The sequence below is a fragment of the Chiloscyllium punctatum genome, chromosome 1 (assembly GCF_047496795.1).
Source record: "Chiloscyllium punctatum isolate Juve2018m chromosome 1, sChiPun1.3, whole genome shotgun sequence".
In the NCBI taxonomy this organism is placed as follows: domain Eukaryota; kingdom Metazoa; phylum Chordata; class Chondrichthyes; order Orectolobiformes; family Hemiscylliidae; genus Chiloscyllium; species Chiloscyllium punctatum.
The window spans coordinates 67,011,235-67,033,380 of record NC_092739.1 but is presented as its reverse complement, the minus strand read 5'-3'; the positions used below and the strand labels follow the sequence as shown (position 1 = coordinate 67,033,380).

At 41.2% G+C, this 22,146-nt stretch overlaps 1 protein-coding gene and 1 long non-coding RNA gene across 2 annotated transcripts in view; both read left to right on the top strand.

The window, feature by feature from the left end:
• Positions 1–3,584: 3,584 nt before the first annotated feature.
• rfc1 (replication factor C (activator 1) 1) overlaps positions 3,585–22,146 on the top strand; it is an 81,775-nt gene continuing 63,213 nt past the window's right edge. Inside the window, 5 exon segments of the mRNA XM_072567807.1 lie at positions 3,585–3,676; positions 3,678–3,687; positions 18,472–18,597; positions 18,767–18,842; positions 19,675–19,785. Coding sequence (XP_072423908.1) covers positions 3,600–3,676; positions 3,678–3,687; positions 18,472–18,597; positions 18,767–18,842; positions 19,675–19,785 — 400 coding nt within the window. The 5' untranslated portion in view covers positions 3,585–3,599.
• LOC140475720 (uncharacterized) lies at positions 4,035–6,194 on the top strand. Its single transcript, XR_011960217.1, has 2 exons — positions 4,035–5,112; positions 5,808–6,194. It is a non-coding gene; the product is annotated as an uncharacterized lncRNA (long non-coding RNA).

The window sequence follows — 22,146 nt, the reverse complement described above, 5'->3', positions numbered from 1 at the left end:
CCATATCTCTGGTGCTGTGAGGCAGTGGTGCTAACCACTGAGATACCATGCTGCCCTAATATATTGCCATTGTATTATAGCATGTGACGGTATAAAGGTTTCATACTTCATCTGATTTCAAGATCACTCCAAATATGCTTCTCTGCTGTAATCTAATTGTTTAAAGTTAGCATAGACTTGGATGTCTGAAGAATATTTGTAAATAATAATTAGCTGCAGTAAACGTCCGTTAAATTCTTCAATACCATGTTAGCCTCACTTAGTCTCTTATGTTACGGGAGATAACGTTAACATTGCTACATCAGATAAAACATTATACTATCAGAAAATATCACATTCTTCATCTTGAAAGATAGATGGAGTAGAAAGGACAAAGTTTCTGCGTGTGATGTCTGTCATTCCTCAAGACATTATGCTAATCTGAGTCAGACTGTTGTGAGCAGTTAATGCTGCATGGTCTGAAATTTTGTCAGCTTAACTTTCTAAAAAGTGCTCCTTCATTAGGGGCAGCAAAGCAAACTCTACAGTTTTCTATGGAAAACCCATGATGGGCCATTGCTTCCAGTGTCAGCAATCAGTTGGACAACTATTGCGACAAATGTTCACTTGACGCCTCCCCTTAGCTTATGTGTCAACTTCCGGGATCACAGCAGGAATTCCTTATAGATTTGCAGCTGAGACATGTTCCTCACTCAGGGTCCGCATCTGTATTTCTACTCCTTCCAGGGTCGGTAGGCTAGATTTCACCCCCTTGCCAGGGGGAAAATCGATCTGCTCAAGGCAGTGTTTCTGAACGTGGAGTGGTGCCTTTCTGTACCAGCTTCAACTGTGAAAATCCAGGCCAATGAGTGTGCAGCAGGCAAGTGCAATCAGTTTGTCCTTACTCCCTGAACACACGCATACTTCTGAAAGAATCGATTATACCTCAGTTGGATAATATAATTTTGCACGTGTAATTGAAAACTCTCATCCCTGTGACATTTCAATAAATGTCTTCTGCATTACCACTGAAACCTTGACATAGTTCCCGAGGTCTGATTCCTAGGAGCGGTCATGGTACTTTTACAGAGGCCTAATAAGTATATTTTAAGGTTTTATCTTAACTTCCCTTGCTGTGCACGCTTTGCGCCTATTTATCAAGCAATAAAGAATCACGTTATTTTGTTTACTACTCTTTACAATTTATCCGGCCATGTTAAAAAAAAGTATTGGAGTGCCAGCTGTTGTAATTTTAAAGTGGTACAGTATCATTTAAATTGTATAGCTTTTCCTGATTTTCTTTAATCTATTCACACTTTGCATTAAATTTGTCTGTGCATTATGTTCCCTTTAAGTCTGCTGCTATTTCATACATTGCCAAGCCTGTGCTTCTGCAAACTTGATAATTATGCCTTTTAGAACTAAGTTCACGTCAAGGATGTATACCAAAGTGGCTATAAGGCAGGAATCAATAGAATAATTCTTTAAGTACCTGAGATGAGGATGTTGCAGCTCCACATGATCAAAACAGAACAAGGACGTGGAAATGCAGGACATTGTGAATACTTACTTTGTGTTGGTGTTCCCAAGAAACAGCTGCTTTGTAAATTCCAAGGAAACTAGTATTAAGGACAGGGATTCAATAAAATTAATAAAAGCAAAATAATACTAGTGATGGAAACAATAACATTAAAATATATACTCCCTAGATTAGATGGTTTTAGAGTGAGAAATTTTAAATTATGTGAGAACAATGCAAAATAGTTTAACTGTGACTTCCATCTTTTGATGTGGGACCCATGGGAAATTGTGTACCTCACTCCACAGTGTAAACATAGAAAATAACAGGGGTATGTCATCTGGCCCTTTGAATCTGGTCAGTCTTTCAATATGATCATGGCTGATCATCCAAATTGGCTATCTCCCCATACCCTTTGATTCCTTTAGAATGGTGAAGGTGAATATCTAGAGATTATAGCCCAGTAAGCCTAGCATCTGCTGTGGGATAATTATAGCATAGTGAAGAAGGTGTATGGTATGCTTGCCTTTATTGATCAGTGCATTAATTATAGGAGTTAGAAGTCATGTTGAGGTTGTACAGGAATTGGTTAGACCACTCTTGGAGTATTGCATGCAATTCTGGTCTCCTTCCTACAGGAAAGATGCTGTGAAACTTGAAAGGGTTCAGAAAAGATTTACGAGAATGTTGCCAGAGTTGGAGGGTTTGAGCTATAGGAAGAGGCTGAACAGGCTGGGGCTGTTTTCCCTGGAGCGCTGGAGGCTGAGGGGTGACCTTATAGAGGTTTATAAAATCATGAGGGGCATAGATAAGATCAGTAGCAAAGGTCTTTTCCCTCATGTAGGGGAGTTCAAAACGAGAGGGCATAATTTTAAAGTGAGAGAAAAAAGATATAAAAGGAACCTGAAGGGCACCTTTTTCACAAACTGGGTAGTTCGTATGTGGAATGAACTGCCAGTGGAAATGGTAGATGCACATTCAGTTACAACGTTTAAAAGACATTTGGATAGGTACATGAATAGGAAAGGTTTAGAGGGATATGAACCAATTGCAAGCAAATGGGACTAGTTTAGTTTAGGAAACTTGGTTGGCATGGAAGAGTTTGACCAAAGGGTGTGTTTCCATGCTCTATGACTCTTCTCAAATTGGCAGAATTTCCCAGTGGGATACATGTAGTGCCTCAGATATTCACTTTGTTTTATGTTGGGATAGACAACCACAAATCCAAGTTTACCAGTAACATTGAGGTGTCACTGTGAGCATTGTAGATAGAAATGTGACATTAGACAAGATTATTGAAGAAACAGCTGGCATTTGTGTAACACCATTCAACCACAGGACATGTCAACGTTACAGCCAGTGAAGTAATATTTTCAATTGTAGCTGCTGTTGTAGGAAACATGGCAGCCAATTTCCACACAATCAACATGCATGATAATCTGTTTTGTGATGTTAGTTGAGAGATACGTTATGAGAATGGGTTAAACTTGGCAGTTCAAGTACATAAATATTGTAAGAAGTGGAGGTGGACAAAGTCAGAAGTCACATAACACCAGGGTATAGTCCAACAGGTTTATTTGGAATCACGCTTTCAGAGCCCTGCTCCTTTATCAGGTGAATTCCCGTGATTCTGGTAATGTGAAAATATTTAGGGATATGGGTGGTTTTGTGAAGTCAGGTTTGCAGAAGAGCAATGATCTTATTCATTAATAGAAGTTTCCAGGAGCTGAAGGCTACACTGGGAGTAAAATGGTGTACCTTAACTTAGTCTATCCTTTTTAAGGTAATACAATAATACCTTTTGGAGGTGCCAGTGTTGGACTGGGGTGGATAAAGTTAAAAAATCACACAACACCAGGTTATAGTCCAACAGGTTTACTTGGAAGCACTAGTTTTCAGAGCGCTGCTCCTCTATTGAACCTGCGCGAGTATGTTAAAGTACAGCTTTAATTGCAGCTGTTTCCGGTGATAGAACTTAATATTTCACAATGTGAGTGAGCCTCCCTGAGTCAGTGCACACCGCGACTGGCCTATTGACTCCCCTCTGCAGGGGGGACGCTGCACCCGTCAATCAAACCTCACCCACATCCTGGTCACCCGCATGACCTCATCTCCGCGCGCCGCACGCTTGCGCGTTGAAATTGTTGGCGCCAAATGTAACGGCGAAGGAGAGGAGATAAACCACCATGGTGAGTGTGGGCTGGGGAAGGTGAAGGAGGCGACAGCAGCAGCAGCAGTATTATTATTATTACTATTACTACTACTACTACTACTATTATTACACGGGGGGGGGTAAGAGAGAGAATGCCGCCATAGTGAGGGAGGCTCAGGGGTGAATGCGGAGAGGGCAATGGGAGCATCGTCACCGGGAGGGTAGGGAGTAACCCCCCCCCAAGGAAAGGGGCGGACAGTCCACGGTGCGGTCCCCCCCCCCCCCCCCCCCGGGGCTGCTCGCTCGCGGTTGCATCACACTCCCCCCCCCCCCCCCCCCCCGGCCGAGAAAATATTTTCTTCTGTTTTAGTTTTGCGGGTGGGGGGTGGAGGGCTCGGCCTCGGGTGACTGCCGGCTGTACCGGGGTCAGCCGCCCCTCCCCCCGGTGCCGGTTTCAGGGGAAAGGTTCCCGGGGGGAGGGGTGTTGTTAAACCTGCCTTGAGTTTCTGGTTCACTGGGATGGCGAATAAAGACTGACTCTTCATTGAGCCGTTGATCTGTGGCGTCGCACCCGGGTGTGCAATTGATCTGATGGGAAGTGATTGGTTTTACTGAATGTGATGCTTGGCTCCACGTTTGGTAGATTTCGCTGCTCCAGGTGCACAGAACATGTGAGGCAGCGAAGGAAATGTCAAGCTAAATTGGAGAGATCATTTCGGCGATAGAAACGGCTGAAACATTTACACTAAGTTCTGTACCTAGGTTCAGGAGTTGGTTTAAAGGCCGGCTTATGTGAATGCCTGTGTTTTTCTGGATTCATGAGTATTTTGCCTGCTTGTGTGTTTAAAAAGTGATAAGGCCATGGAATTTGGAAGCGAATGCCTTACAGGAGATGTGCTTGCTGTGGTGTGTTTGATTTTTTTAAAAAAAGAATGAGACCAATGCATTAAGTTGCAAGACTTGAGGATGTCATGTCAAGTATTTCTTGGAGGATGAAGTTGATTAATATACTTTGACCATTATTGTGCAGAATGTCAGTCCAAGGAAGACAGAAATTGGATTTTTTAGATATGATCATCCTTGCTGTTTCTCTCCTTGTTCTTTTTTTATTGCTTCTTTCTTTGAGGCTACAAAGTGACCCAAAAAAGTATATTTTGATGTTGACTTGTGCTAAACACATTGCACCTGTGCAGACAGGAAGTGTGTGTACTGAACAAAAACCTTAAACTGCGGTTTCTGTGCATGACGGTACAATATGTTGGTCAGGAACATTCGATTGTTCATAACTTCAAAGACTGCCACTATGAAAACCTGCTTTCTCTTCTAATTTTATTCTGCTGTGGCATAACTGCAACATCCCATGCTGAACAAGAGGTGCTGTGCAGAAAATGAGCCTATTTTAACATCATGACAATGCAGAATTGAACCATTACAGCAACTGACATGAAATGCACATGATGAGGTAGGATTGTAAACGATACAGTTTCCAAAAGTGCTGTTACAGTGTTCTTACTAATCTAAGTTAGAAGATATATCAGCTGGAGGGGTTCATAATCAAACCTGAGTCGAGTAAATTTAAGTATTTGTAAGTGTCTAATTTTTGCGATTGTGTTTTAAAATAAATCAGCAGTTTTATTTTTCCTCTCTCTTAGGTTATTTTTTTTAAAAAGACAGATAATCCCTGTACCTACTTCAGTTGGCCTAAATGTTACCTTTTTAATTCTTCAAGATTAATGGAAAAATATGGCATTGTTGGCAGGCAGTTAAAACCATAAAAATAGGAACAGGATTAGGCTGTTCAGACCCTTGAGCCTGCTCTGCCATTCGATAAGATCATGGTGATCCAACATGCTCACATCCATTTTCCTCTGTTTTCCCCATAACTTTTTATTTCCCACACTGATCAAAAATGTATTTATCTCAGCCTTAGATATGCACAAGGACTCTTTGCCACAGAGAACTGTGGGCACAGAGTTTCAAAGGTACTCAACCCCCTGATTGAAGCAATTCCTTGTTATTTCAGTCTTAAATTGGTAGCTCCTTTTATTTTGACATTAAGCCCATAGGGCTTCTATGAAGTTTATGTAAATATTCAATGAATGTTGAATGTGTATCTGTGAATTGATGGGATTAATTTTGTGAACTTTTGTATTTTAGGACCAAGCAGCATGTTGGTTTTCCTGGTGAAATAATTATTGTCTGAAGGGGGAACTGAGGTGACATCCCCATTGTGGATTAAGTTGGCAATGGATTACATAAAAGCAGAACAGAAATCTGGTTGGAGCTAGATTGGTGGAACTGCTTTTGTGTAAAAAGGAGGGAAGATGGACGTGTAGGGGCACTGACTGCTTTCGCTATGTGGGTGTAGTTATCAGTTTGACTAAAGTGTAGGCTTTCACCTGATTTAAGAATTTGTTATAAGCCTTACATAATTCCAGTTTGAAAGTTTACCTTGATGTACGTGCATTTTGTGGTCAGCTGTAACACATTTTGCTGTTCTTGTAACAAAATGTTAAATAAATGTTTTGATTAGAAAAACTAAAATTTTTGTTTTCTTTTTCATACCAGAACTGCAGTTGAGGGCTACACAAGCCAGGAATAGCAGATGACCAGATTTATGTTTTCAGTCAAAAGGTTATATTTTAATATGCATCAGTGAGGTCATTCAGTTAAGGTTGGGACAGAAGTGTGAACTAAGCTGATCCTTTCTTTCTTCTTTTGATGTAGACACTTCAGTAGGTTATGGCTGGTTACTGTTTTATGCTTTGCCCAGTGGTTTTTTTATTCATTGTGAGCAGGTCGGATATCACAGTTGGGTGTATCTTCATCTCATGTCTATATCCATGCAGGTGATAGAGGGCAGAAGTGAAAAAAGGTTATGTGGCGGGGTCTTAATGCTGTCTTTGCTGAATCAGCAAATTCAGTATTGAACGTTGCTTTCTCTCCACAAAGTAAATTCAAAGTTAACATTCTGAAGAAGGATTATTGGACCCAAAACATTAACTGTGCTTTCTCTCCACAGATGCTTGCTTTTTGAGCAATTCTTTTTCTTTCTGATTTCCAGTATCTGCAATTCTTTTTGTTTTTTGTTTGGGTCTGGAATTTATTTGAATCTTTCCGTTCCACTGAACTGATCCAGCAGGTCATCAAATTACTTTTTGCTAACTTTTCAGCTTGTTTATTTTTGCTTTTGCAGTAAGTAGGCTATGTTGAATTAATCGAGGAGAAAGTGAGGACTGCAGATGCTGGAACAGGATCTCTCCTGTTCCTTGGATGCTGCCTGACCTGTGCTTTTCCAGCAACACATTTTCAGCTATGTTGAATTAATCCTGAATTATGATAAATGCAAGTCTTATAAATGAGAGTTTTCTTGCCTTTTTAAGCAAAGCACCAATAGAAGTAGGGAACAATCCAGTGTAGTCACTCATTCTTAATTGTGATCCCTTTCTGGTATTCCACCAGTCACCTTTCTTTTTGTCGTACTGCAACCAAACATTGCATTGTGTACTTGTTAATGAATTCCACCAAACACCCTCCTTGCCTTTATATGTGCTTCTGTGTTTGCCATATAATCCTTCTCTCACAATTTTGCTTCATGACTGGACTTGCTTTTCATAATGATTAACCACCTCCCTTGATTTTGCAAGTAATCTAAATAACTGTTACTGTGCTCATGCTCTCAAAATGCCCTGCCTTCCATTTTTGAAGTAGCTGGTTGGTTACATGGCTGGATTTAATTTACTCATCCATCCCATCAAATCAATATCTTGTTTTAATGTAACAAAACGCTAATGTATGGGGCTAGCAATTTGAAATCCTGTCAGTTCCTGGCCACTGCTGTGGATTATTATTGAGTTGCTGGAATAATTTTTATTTTTAAAAGGTTGGCTTTGATTAATCTTTTGAAGGTTGAAGTTAGTTTCTGTGAGAAATATAATGCAATTGTGGGTTTATGCATTATTTAATGGCATTTGTAAGTGGAGTCTTGAGCTGTGGATTCTTTCTCTTTACCAGTATGATAAGTTCTAGGCTTAACTGGGTTGTAGTGCACCATGCAACACCAATTCAACTGTTGGTTGACAATGCCACCGCATGTGTTGTTGATAAGATTATTGAGTAAGAGTGCATCTTGCAATAAATGTTAGCAATAACAAAGTACTTGGGAATATTAATTTACCCTTTTTTTTAATTGAACTGTTGATGTTTTTGGAAAAAGACTAAATTACAGCTAGGAATTATGTTCAAGTGCTTGAAACAGGAGCAATCGAATCAGTTGTAATTATGTTCTACTTGCATAGAGTTCAATCATTTTTGAATGGACCTATTAATTTTTAATGCTCAACTAGAGAGTACAGAGAAACATCGATAATCCGGTATTCAGTTATCCGAATATTGGATTACCTGGCAAGATGACGTGGTCCCGATGTTCTGCTAAACTACGTTATCTGGCATTCGATTGTTTGGAATTCGATTAATCAAATGAAATATTCCCTGTCCGTGTCCTCTGGATAATCGAAGTTCCTCTGTAGATGTACTGAAAATGATGTGCGTTATTGCCAATGGCTACCTCAGGAAAGAATAGTTGCGCGGATATTACTCTGACAGTGTAATTGGAAGCTGTTTTATCAGGTTTCCTGGAGAGGGAAGAGGAAACAGATTGACTTCTTTGCTCTCCTTTCCAACCACCTATTTCTGCTCTGTTAAACTTGAGCTCATCTGCCCAGATCCTGACTCTTGCCAGACCCTATTCAGACATTACATGTACTTGGTGACCTTTGGCTGCGGCTTCAGAATTTTCCATTCTTCTTGTTGTCATGTCCCTCCAAGGGCCAATTCTTTCCTTTCTGCACATTCTCCATCAAGCTTAACTCTGAATTGACTGCATTCTTATAAATCAAAAGTGTGGCACTGGAGAAGCACAGCATATCAGGCAGCATCCGAGGAGCAGGTGAATTGAAGTTTTGGGCATAAGCCCTTCATCTCTCACTCCTGATGAAGGGCTTATTCCCGAAACATCGATTCTCCTGCTACTTGGGTGCTGCCTGATCTGCTGTGCTCTTCCAGTGGCAGATTTTTTTGACTCTGATCTCCAGCATCTGCAGTTCTCACTTTCTTCTACGTTCTTATAACTGTGATCTCTTGCACAACCTTGATTTTTATCTGCCTGACCATTTGTGGTTATGCTGACTGATGTCTAAGCTCTTCTCCCTAAATCTTCCCTGCCAAAAGAAAATCATGCTTGCTTTTTTATGGACACTTCTTCAAACCTATCTCTGTAACAAGATTTTGGTCACTTCTCTCAAATGTAGTACAATAACTTTCCCATTAAGTGGTTTGGACATTTTTCCTTAACTTAATACGCTACTTAAATGTGGTGTTTTGACTGTTGGCTTTAGTTGCATGTGTGTGGTGATTGGCTTCTGTCAGAAATACTCCAGAAGTGAGGGACTGGTTTTCTCATGTCTCATTGATTTAGACTTAAATTTTGTTTAGATTTGACCTCTTGCTTGTTTGAGTTGATTTGAAATATGTTTGGTTACTTCAGTAGGATACACTATGGTGATCTTTCAAACAGGAAGATCCTGGAATTCTCCCATCATTGGCATGAATAAAAATTTCTGAAGGGAAGCCCTGGGAGGCAGTGTGGTTTCATTGAACACTAGGAGATGGTTAATCTATTTGATTGCTGGGATGCTAATAATCTTTGGCACCTTTGGAAAATATGATGTTATGCTTTCTCCACTTTGTCAGTGTTTTTCAGATGTCTCAGGATTTCTTAGGATTTATGATACCTGTATAACAATGTTTTACTTCAGTCTTTGGACTGTAGCTGCTAACCACAAGAAAATAAAGCAAAAGATATAAAAGAGACCTAAGGGGCAACATCCTCACAGAGGGTGGTGTGTGTGTGTGATATGGGCTGGCAGAAGAAGTGGTGGAGGCTAGTACAATTGCAACATTTAAAAGACATCTGGATGGGTATATGAATAGGAACGGAGGGGTATGGGCCAGTTGCTGACAGGTGTAACTAGATTTGGTTGGGATATCTGGTCGGCATGGACGAGTTCGACCAAAAGGTGTGTATCCGTGCCTTACATCTCTATGACGCTATGAAATGTGCAGTGGTGAGCAAAGCAGGTTGTTCATTTGATCATAATGAAACAATTACAAGATTTTTTTTCTAATTTTTTTTTCTCTTCATCTACTTACTTTCTTTGTCTCAAGTTGCTGAGCACTATTTTACTATCTGTGTTGTCCCAAAGGAATGAAACCCCAGTCGTGTTTTAGCCAGTGGAATCATTAAGGTGAATCTCTACTTCTGGAAGAAGCAGCACCATCTCATTAATGCTGCTACCAAAATGTAACTCTGATTGAAAAACAATATTTAATGGAAATCTTTACTCAACAGTAGGCAGTTTTAGTAGGCTGATGACATGACAAAAGCAAAAGACAGTTGCAGCTGTGCCAGACTTTGTTTCCTCCCGTTGCCATCTTTCTCCCCAATATGTACATTCCAAAGAACCATGCTTTATTTTACTTTGGCAGGGGAGGCAATGGCCTAGTTGTATTTATTGCTAAACTGTTAATTCGGCGACCCAGTTAACATTCTGGGGACCCAGGTTCGAATCCTGCCATGGCAGATGGTGGAATTTGAATTCAGTAAATAGACTCTTAATTCCAGATAATGATGACCATGAATCCATTGTTGACTGTCGGAAAAACCCATCTGGTTCACTAATGTCCTTTAGGGAAGGAAACTGCCATCCTTACCTGGTCTGGCCTACATGACTCCTGACCCACAGCAAATGGTTGTCTCTTAACTGCCCTCTGGGCTTTTAAGGATGGCTAATAAATGCTGCCCAGCCAGCGAGGCCCTCATCCTGTGAATAAATAAAGAAAACTTTCCCACACTATCAGAAAGTGTGTCCAATTTATGCAGCTTTATAATTCTGTCTCCACTCCCACTCCTACCTGGATGGCTGCCCAAGGAAATAGAAAGGTTAGACCAAAAGATACAGGAGTAGAATTAGGCCATTCAGCTCATTGAGTCTGCACTGCCATTTGATCATGGCTGATACGTTTCTAAATCTTATTATCTGCCTTCTCCCCATAACTTTTGATCCCCCTACTAATCAAGAACCTATCTATTCCTGACTTAAACACACTCAATGACTTGGCCTGCACAGCCATTTGTGGCGATGAGTACCACAGATCAACCACTCTCTGGCTGGTGAAATCCCTCATTTAAATGGTCATCCCTTCACTCTGAGACTGTGTGCGCCTTCTGGTCTTAGTGTCTTCTACTATTGGGAACATTTTCTCCATATCCACTCTATCCAGACCTTTCATTATTCTGTATGTTTCAATTCCCCCTCATCCTTCCAAACTCCATTGAGTACAGACCCTTAACCACTTCTCATATGTCAAGCCCTTCATCCCCAGGATCATTCTTGTATACTTCCTCTGGATCCCATCTGAAGCCAGCGCGTTCATCCTTAGACAATAGGTGCAGGAGTAGGCCATTCTGCCCTTCAAGCCTGCACCACCATTATTCTGATCATGGCTGATCATCCTTAATCAGTATCCTATTCCTGCCTTATCTCCATAACCCTTGATTCCACTATCCTTGAGAGCTCTATCCAACTCTTTCTTAAATGAATCCAGAGACTGGGCCTCCACTGCCTTCCGGGGCAGAGCATTCCACACACCCACCACTCTCTGGGTGAAGAAGTTTCTCCTCATCTCTGTCCTAAATGGTCTACCCCAGTTTTTTAAGCTGTGTCCTCTGGTTTGAGACTCGCCCATCAGCGGAAACATGTTTCCTGCCTCCAGAGTGTCCAATCCTTTAATAATCTTATGTCTCAATCAGATCCCCTCTGTCTTCTAAACTCATGGGAATACAAGCCCAGTCACTCCAGTCTTACAGTGTAAGGTCATCCCTCCATTCCAGGAATTGACCTCGTGAACCTACGCTGCACTCCCTCAATAGCCAGAATGTATTTCCTCAAATTTGGAGACTGGAACTGCACACAATATTCCAGGTGTGGTCTCACCAGGGCCCTGTACAGCTGCAGAAGAACCACTTTGCTTCTATACTCAATCCCTCTTGTTATTAAGGCCAGCATGCTATCAGCTTTCTTCACTACCTGCTGTACCTGCATGCTTACCTTCATTGACTGATGTACAAGATCACCCAGATCTCTTTGTACTGCCCCTTTACCTAACTTGATTACATTTAGGTAGTAATCTGCCTTCCTGTTCTTGCAACCAAAGTGGATAACCATACATTTATCCATATTAAACTGCATCTGCCATGCATCTGTCCACTCACCTAACCTGTCCAGGTCACCCTGTAATCTCCTAACATCCTCCTCACATTTCACCCTGCCACCCAGCTTAGTATCATCAGCAAATTTGCTAATGTTACTATTAATACCATCTTCTATATCATTAACATATATTGTAAAAAGGTGCGGTCCCAGCACTGATCCCTGTGGTACCCCACTGGTCACTGCCTGCCATTCTGAAAAGGAGCCGTTTATCACTACTGTGTTTCCTGTCAGCCAACCAATTTTCAATCCAAGTCAGTACTTTGTCCCAATACCATGCGTCCTAATTTTGCTGACTAACCTCCTATGTGGGACTTTATCAAAACCTTTCTGAAAGTCCAGGTACACTATATCTACTGGATCTCCCTTGTCCATCTTCAGAGTTATATCCTCAAAAAATTCCAGAAGATTAGTCAAGCATGATTTCCCCTTCATAAATCCATGCTGACTCTGACCTATCCTGTTGCTACTATCCAGATGTGTCGTAATTTCAGAGTTTATAATTGACTTCAGCATCTTTCCCATCACTGAGGTCAGACTAACTGGTCTATAATTTCCTGCTTTCTCTCTCCCATCTTTCTTAAAAAGTGGTACGACATTAGCCACCCTCCAATCCGCAGGAACTGATCCTGAATTTATTGAACTCTGGAAAATAATCACCAACGCGTCCACGATTTCTAGAGCCACCTCCTTCAGTTCCCTGTGATGTAGACCATCAGGCCCTGGGGACTTATCAGCCTTCAGACCTAACAGTCTCTTCAACACCAATTCCTGGCAAATATAAATTCCCTTCAGCCACTGTTACCTCTGGGAGATTGCCTGTGTCTTCCCCAGTGAACACAGATCTGAAGTAATAATTCAATTCTTCTGCCATTTCTTTGTTCCCCATAATATATTCTCCTGTTTCTGTCTTCAAGGGCCCAGTTTTAGTCTTAACCATTTTTTTGCCTTTCACATACCTAAAAAAGCTTTTACTATCCTCCTTTATATTTTAGATATGGTGTTCAAAAACTGCTCTCTTATTCCAAATGCCATCTGCCCAGACCCTTGTGGAGCCTCTGCAGTTCATCTCTGCTCTTGTACTCTTGCTGTTTTGAAATGGATGCTAACATTGCATTTGCCTTCCTAACTACCAACTGAACTATATCTTGACCATGGGAGAATCCTGAACTAGGACTCTCAAGTCCGTTGTGCTTCAGATTTCTGAAGTCTTCCCATGTTGAAAACAATGGTCAATGCCTCCTCTTCCTACCATAGTGAATAACCTCACACTTGTCTGCATTATATTCTATTGTCACTTCTTTGCCCACTCTCCTAGCCTGTCCAAGTCCTTTTTGCAGCCTCCTGCTACCTCAACATTTCCCTGTATATTTTATCAGCTGCAAGTTTAGCATCAATGTCCTCAGTTCCCTTTTCCAGATTGCTAATGTAAAACTTGAGTAGCTATGGTCCCAACATGGCCCCCTGCTGAACTCCACAGGTTACTGCTGCCATCCTGAAAAACAATCCCTTTTCTCTTTTTTTTTACTCTCTGCCCTCTGCCAGTCAGCCAATCCTCTATGCCAGTACCTTCCCTTTAACACCTTGGCCTCTTAGCAATCACCTGTGTGACATCTTGTCAAACGCCTTCTGGAAATCAAAATAGAAGATAACCACTGGCTGTGTTATGTCTAACTTGTTTTATAGATTTGTCAGGCACGACTTCCCCATTATGAAGCTGTGCTAACTCAGTCCCATTCACTTCTAAGCACTCTGCGATCTTCTCATCCTTAATAGTGGACTCTTAAAATCTTAACAGTGACAGAGGTGAGACTAAAGAGCCTATAGCTTCCTGTCTTCTGGCTCCCTCCTTCCTTAATTGTAGGTGTTACCCTAGCTATTTGCCAGACCTCTGGGACCCTCCCTGACCTTTCAGCTTCCTTGCACCTTCTCCTTAGTGATGGACACAGTACTGACCTCTGCCCCCGACTCTCTTGAATCTCTGGTTTGAAGCATTTATAAAACACAAGGCAGACCTTAGCTCAGCCCCGCATTTCAAAGGGGTATGGTAGAGAATTAGTAGAAAGGCAATAGGGTAGAGCGGTTATGTAGAGTGATTTGAGGCTATTCTTAGACCAGAGAATGTTAAAAGGAGATTTGATAGAGGATGTTCCTGATTGAGTAAGTAAATAACAATTATGTTCAGTAACAATAGTTGATAGTGAAAGATTTAAAGTCATAGAAGTGTACAACATGGAAACAGACCCTTTGGTCCAACTCGCCCATGTCGACCAGATATCCTAAATTAACCTCGTCCCATTTGATAGCATTTGGCCCATATCCCTCTAAACCCTTATTCACATACCCATCCAGATGCCTTTTAAATGCTGTAATTGTACCTGCCTCCACCACTTCCTCTGACAGCTCACTCCATACATGCACCACCCTTGGGTCTTTTTAAATCTTTTTTCCCCCCCTCATGCTAAATCTATGCCCTCTAGTTCTGGACTCCCCTACCCAGGGAAAAAAACCTTGTCTGTTTGCCACATCCATGGCCCTCATTTTGTAAACCTCTATAAGGTCACTGCTCAGCCTACGGCGCTCCAGGGAAAACCGCCCCAGCCTCCCAACCAGTAAAGGAGAGCATACCAAATGCCTTAATCACTATCCTATCTACCTACAACTCCACTTTCAAGGAACTATGAACCTGCACTCCAAGGTCTCTGTTGAGCAGCACTTCCCAGGAACTTACCATTAAGTGTATAAGTCCTGCCCTGATTTGTTTTGCTGAAATGCAGCACCTTACATTTACCTAAATTAAACTTTATCTGCAATGCCTCAGCCCATTGGTCCATCTGATCAAGATCCCATTGTACTCTGAGGTAACTTTCTTTGCTGTCCACTACACCTTTAATTTTGATGTCATCTGCTAACTTACTAACTATGCCTCCTAAGTTCTCATCCAAATCGTTTATATAAATGATGAAAGCAGTGGACCCAGCACTGATCCTTGTGGCACACCACTGATCACAGGCCTCCAGTCTGAAAAGCCACCCTCTGTCTTCTACCTTTTAAGCCAGCTCTATATCCAATTGGCTAGTTCCTCTGCCATGAGGGACCTGGTCAAACGCCTTACTGAAATCTATATAGATCACGTCTACTGCTCTGCCCTCATCAATCTTCTTTGTTACTTCTTCAAAAAACTCAATCAAGCTATTGAGACATTTCCCATGCACAAAGCCATGCTGACTATCCCAAATCAGTCCTTGCCTACCAAATACATGTAACTCCTGTACCTCTGGATTCCCTCCAACAACTTGCCCACCATCAATGTCAGGCTCACTGTTCTATAGTTCCCTGGCTCTTCCTTACCTCCTTTCTCTTCTGGCACCTCACCTTTGACTGGGTCCAACAATCACTTCCCTAGCTTCCCACTGAGTTCTAGGGTACACCTGATTAGGTCCTGGGGATTTATCCACGTTTGTGTTTAAAGACATCCAACACCACCATCTCTAATGTGGACATTTTTCAAGATGCCACCATTGGCTTCTCCACATTCTGTGCCTTCCATATCCTTCTCCACAATAAACACTGATGCAAAATACTCATTTTAGTATCTCCCCCATCTCCTGTGGTTCCACACAGGCTGCCTTCCTGAACTTTGAGGAGTTCTGTTTGCTCCCTAGTTACCCATTGTCCTTAACGTATTTATAAAATCCCTTTTGATTCTCCTTAACCTTATTTGCCAAAGCTATCTCACGTCTCTGTTTTTCCCTCCTGATTTCCCTCTTAAGTATACTCCTACCGCCTTATACTTTTCTCAGGATTCACTTGATCTCTGCTGTCTATACCTGATGTTTGCTTCATTCTTTTTCTTAACTAAAACCTCAATTCCTCTGGTCATCCAGCATTCCCTGCACCTACCAACCTTGCCTATCATCCTAACAGGAATATACTGTCTCTGGACTCTCGTTATCTCAATTTTGAAGGCTAACCATTTTCCAGGTGCCCCTTCACCTGCGAACATCCCAACCCGCCCCCCCCCCCCCCCAAAAAAAAACACCTTTTGGAAGTTCTTGCCAAATACCATCAAAATTGGCCTTCCTCCAATTTAGAACTTTTATCTTTTAGATCCTGTCTATCCTTTTCCATCGCTTTTTTTTAACACTAGTAGAATTATGGTGCTACCCACTGACCACCTCAGTCACTTGTCCTGCCTGGTACATCCACATACTGAATCAGAAAATTGTCTTGTACGCACTTAACAAATTCTTCTCCACCTAAACCCTTAACACTATAGCAGTCCCAGTCTATGTTCGGGAAATTAAAATCCCCTACCATAACCACCCTATTATTCTTAAAGTTAACAGATCTCCTTACAAATTTGTTTCTCAATTTCCTGCTGATTATTGGAAGGTCTACAGTATAATCCCTTTCTTATTTCTCAGTTCCACCCAAATAACCTCCATGGTTATATTCCCAAGAATATCCTCCCTAAGTACAGTCGTAATGTTATCTCTTACTAAAAACACCACTCCCCCTCCTCTCACGTGCTGCCCCCACCTGTCCTTCCTATCGCGTTTGTATTTTGGAACATTAAGCTGCCAGTCCTGTCCATCCATGAGCCAATTCTCTTTAGTGATATCCGGTGATTGTCAACATAATCAGAGATGACTTAACGGGGAAATTTCTTTTTGTAGGCTGTGATCTGGAATGCAATACCTGAAAATGTGCTGTAAATAGGTTTAATAACATTTAAAAGAAGTATGAATAAATATTTGAAGGGAAAAAATGCTGACGGGGCTCTGATCATAGGACCCCTACAGTGGCAAAAGTGGTCATTCAGCCCATTTGACTCTGCACTGACCCTCTGAAGAGCATCACCCCCCCGACCTAGTCCCCAACCCTTTATTTGCTATGGCTAAATCACCTAGCTTGCATGTCTTCAGTCTGTGGGAGAAAGCCAGAGAACCTATTGGAAACATATGCAGACATGGGGAGAATGTGCAAACTCCACATAGACAGATGCCAAGGTTGGAATCAAGCCCAGGTCCCTAGTGTTGTGAAGCTAACTGCTGAGCCACTGTGCTACCCCTACAGGGCTGTCGGGAGAATGCTGTGGAGTCTAATGAATTCGATAGCTCTGCCAAAGAGCTAACCTAGATCTAATCGCCCAACTGGCCTCCTTTGCTTCAATATCCTTGATGGGCTGGTGTAGAGTCAGCTCATCTTGGCTGAGATGCTGATAAGAACATTACATTTGATCGTGTTTCCTCTGATTTGTTGTCGGAAACATTCCCATGGATTTATTTTGCTCGCGGTTTGTTCTTTTTAAAAATATGCATGTACAAATATTAGTTGAGATTAGCACTGTGTTTGGCTGAGATACTCCTGATCGGAGTGCTTTCTGATACTGCAGGTGTTAGGTAGTGACATACACTTGCAAAATTGCCTCTTGGTGAATAGTTATAACTGTTGTGGTTCTGTTCGCCGAGCTGGGAATTTGTCTTGCAAACGTTTCGTCCCCTGTCTAGGTGACATCCTCAGTGCTTGGGAGCCTCCTGTGAAGCGCTTCTGTGCTGTTTTCTCCGGCATTTATAGTGGCCTGTCTCTGCCGCTTCCAGTTGTCAGTTCGAGCTGTCCGCTGTAGTGGCCGGTATATTGGGTCCAGGTCGATGTGTTTGTTGATAGAGGCATGGCACTCATCCACAGACACTATCAACAAACACATCGACCTGGACCCAATATACCGGCCACTACAGCGGACAGCTCGAACTGACAACTGGAAGCGGCAGAGACAGGCCACTATAAATGCCGGAGAAAACAGCACAGAAGCGCTTCACAGGAGGCTCCCAAGCACTGAGGATGTCACCTAGACAGGGGACGAAATGTTTGCAAGACAAATTCCCAGCTCGGCGAACAGAACCACAGCAACGAGCACCCGAGCTACAAATCTTCTCCCAAACTTTGAATAGTTATAACTTTCAGTAGGGAACACAGATTATTGACAAAAAAAACGTGCGGAAGCATCATTCAAATCTGGGGGTTTTAGTGATACAAATTAGTTTGAGCTTACAGAAATGTTTCTGGAATAAGTTCTAAAATTGCCTGGTTTGGCCTCTTTGTTATAGAAAGGCGTAATACTGTACAACTGCTATATCTAATTACTGATGGCTAAGTTTTTTTGTCTATAGTAACCTGGAGGTCTATTTGATATTGGTCCCTGTGTGGAGAATTTTGTTTGTTTAATCTATTCTATATTTGTATTTTGCTATTATAAGTCATGATTTCTTCCCATCGTGTAATTATATTCAACATAATATTATTCTTGTAATATTCCTACTTATTCAAATGTGTTGTTTTGTTTTGCGACTGATAGTATTTTTGAATGTGCATATGTTGTTAACCCATTCTGAACTTTGGGGCACTGACCTATACTTCTGTGGTAACATAATTATCTCTCAGTAAGTTTACCAGTTGTGTTTAAGAATTTTATTATTTTATATTCTTAGGACATCAGAAGATTCTTTGGTGGCCTTTCTACTGGGAAGAAACCTGGGAGTGAGACTTTGGAAAGGAATCGGGCTAAAAATGTTGGCAAGGGAACTTCAGATACAAAGAAGAAAACTGATACCAAGGTCAGTTACCTTATGTCTGCTTTAAAGTTCTGAGTGTTTCACACTCTAATATTTCAATGAAATAATGTGCAGGTACACAAACAGCCAATTTGTATCACAGCTTTAAATGATGATAAAGCTGTCCATTATTGAGCTAATGGCTTACTCTTTATTTGCTTTGTGTTTTCAGGGAAAGGATTCATGCAATTCAATATCAGGAAAGCAAAAGCCAGTGCACAGAAAAAAACACATTATTTATGATTCAGGTAAAGTTGTTTTTTTGTGATTTATAAAATCAATTCTTCGGCTGGTAAGTGACAAATAACATTGGGTCGTGCCAGTGCCAAGGAATGGCTGTCACCAAAAAGAGAGAATCTAACAAGCTATCCTTGATATTAAATGATCATAATGTTGCTGAATTTCCCCCATTATCAACAACAACATTGATGACAAATTGAGTTGGCCCAGCCGTGTAGACATTGCAGCAGTAAGAGCAAAGTCGGAGGGTCAGAATTCTATGGCAAATAACTCGCTTCATCATTCAAAACCTGTAACCCATCTACAAAGCACAGCTTAGGAAAATATGGAATATTCTCCATTTGACTAGATGTGTGAAACTCCAATACTTGAGAAGCTTGACTCCATTCGGGAGAAAACAAGCCTGCTCGATCCATACTTCAACCACCATTTTATTCCTTCTTCAACAATGTACAGTGCCAGCATCAAGATACATACAGCAATTCACCAAGATTCCTTAAACTGCACTTAACAAATTGGTGACCACAGCCACCTCAATGGATAAGGTAGCAGGTGCATGTGAACACCACCACTTGCAACTCACTGTCTAAGCCACACACCACCCTGACTTGGAAGATAAATTTGTTGTTTCTGCAATGTTGGCGGGTCAGTCTTCTGGAACTCCTTTCCAGTGCTGTAGGTGCACCTGCACCAGATAGATTTCAGGAATTCAAAAAGTTAACTGCTCATCACCATTACCTCCCAAAGGAGGCACTAAATGCTGACCTTGCTCATATTCCATGGGATAATAGTGTGTTCCTGGTTAGATAGATTTAGTAAAACACATGTTTTACTTTGCAGATTCTGAATCTGAAGAGACTCCTCCAGACAAGAAATCTAAGAAAAACTCTTGCACCACCAAATCTGTGAAGCCTTCCAAACTAGAGACTGTTACAATTATTTCTGAAACTGGTAAGAAACTGATTTGACCACTTTTTCCTTTTATGTAATCCTGTTCTTCGTTTTTGTGAAAAAGCAGGGCATGATAGAATGCCACAGTCTTCAATTCTTTCATGTACCTGGTGTGCTTCTCTTGCATCTTGGGGCTTGTCTACAATTCGTATCTCTCACTATTCAGAAAATACTATGAGTTATCTATCTTGAATTGAAGTGGATATTAAATTCTCTTTTACACATACACTTAATCGAACTTCATTTCTTTGCAACTCCATTGATCCCATCTGCATTACTTGCTGTCCATCTCATATTAGTGTCATCCACAAACTGAAATGAAAGTCCAAAATTGAATATTCTAGTCATTAATAAAGATGGTAAAAAGCTGATACGCAGACCTTGTAACATTGCTGTGCTCATTCTGGTAATTTGCTATCTTCCCTCTGCACCCTCTGTGTAAATGTCAGAAAGCCAATTCGAATAAAGTGCTCCTATTTTGCTGAGGAGAAATTGCGGTTTTTGGTTTGGATTGGTGTCTCCGTTTTGGCTTAAAAACTGTCTTTTAGAAGTTCATTTGTCTGTCTCCAGTTGATGAGTTCAGAAACCATATTTGGCATGAGCATATCTTTGTAACAACTCATTGGGTCAGTAACAAATCCAATATATGTTCTACAGGATTTGGTGAAGTTTGTAACTTAGTTTGTACAACATTTAGCTTAAAGGTCACAAAATGGACTACAAGATATCAACACAAATCCATTAATTATCCAGTGCTGTAACCAGAGCAGTGACTTTTTCTCATGTCACTAGGCATAAGTATCAATGCTGTAGGTAACATACAGGGTGTGCTGAACACCATAAAAGCAGTTTGTGATGTAAATGTGCCCATACACTATCAGCTTGTAATCTGATGTGACCTTTCCTGACAGAGTTTGGCAAATAATCACTTTATGGCACAATTGCAGACTTGTAGCAATATTTTGTTTTTATATGCTGTGATATATGTTCATTTCTTATGAACTTGTATAACTGGAATTGTAGATATGGCTCTGTGTGACAGGTGCACGTTTGCAGTAAAACATGTACAGCAGGTCAGTTGCTTTAAGCTACAGTTCTTTTGAAGTTTCCTTTTTACAAAGTGATGAATTCTGCTGAGACACGGTTCTGTGATTACTGGCAGCACTTAGATATTAGCGTTCAGGTGACGATTAGATAGATGTCCTTCAGATGGTTTAGTGTCTGAGTAATTTGCATTTTATGTGGATCATTAGAAACATAAAAGCTAGGAGTAGGCCATTTGCCTGCTCCACCATTCAATATGACCACAGTTGATTCTGTTTCTCAATGCCATATTCCTGCTCTCTCTGTGATGCCTTTAATCTGAAGACTTATTTAACTCTTTCTTAGTGATACTGTATGATAGAATTGCACAAGTTCACTGTCCATTGAATAAAGAATCTTTTCCTCATTTCGGTCCTAAATAGCCTGCCCCCTTTTCCTAAGACTGATCTCTGGGTTCCCAGCTGGGGAAAATGTCCTCTCTAGTCTGTTCAGCCCTGTAGAATTTTTTATTTTACAATTATATCCCCTCTCATCCTTCTAATGTCTAGTGAACACAGTGGCTAGCACTGCGGCCTCACAGTGCCAGGGACCCAAGTTCAATTCCAGCCTTGGGCGACTATCTGAGTGGAGTCTGCACATTCTTCCAGTGTCTGCGTGGGTTTCATCCGGGTGCTGTGGTTTCCTCCCACAATCCAAAGATGTGCAGGTCAGGTGGGTTGTCCATAGTGTTAGGTACATTAGCCAGAGGGAGTTGGGTCTGGTTGAGTTACTTAGTGGGTCGGTGTGGGCTTGTTGGGCTGAAGGGCCTGTTTCTACACTGTAGGAATCTAATCTAATCAAATCATCAGTAAAACCAATCTCTTCTCTTAGAACAACTCTGCACCCCCCAGTATTATATTCATGAACTTCTGTTGAGCTCTCTGTATGGCACGTACATCCTTAAGTAGTGAGACCAAAATTGCATGCAGTGTTCCAGGTGCAGTCTCATCCTAGCCCTGTTTAACTGCAGTAAGACCACCTCCTTCTGAATTCAAAGCCTCTTGCAAAGGCCAGTATACCATTTACATTCCTAATTACTTTCTACTTTGATTCACTGTTGTTTAAAGACATCAGATCCTTTTGTACATCCATATTTCTCAATGAATCATTATTTAAATAATCTTTCCGTACTGTTTTTCTTATCAAGTGTATAACCTCATCTTTACTCACATTGTACTGCGTCTGTCATGTGTTTTCCCATTTATTCAACTTGTCTTAAGTCACCTGAAGCCTCCTTGCATCTTCTGAAATCTCGATCTTAATTTTGTGTTGTTAGTC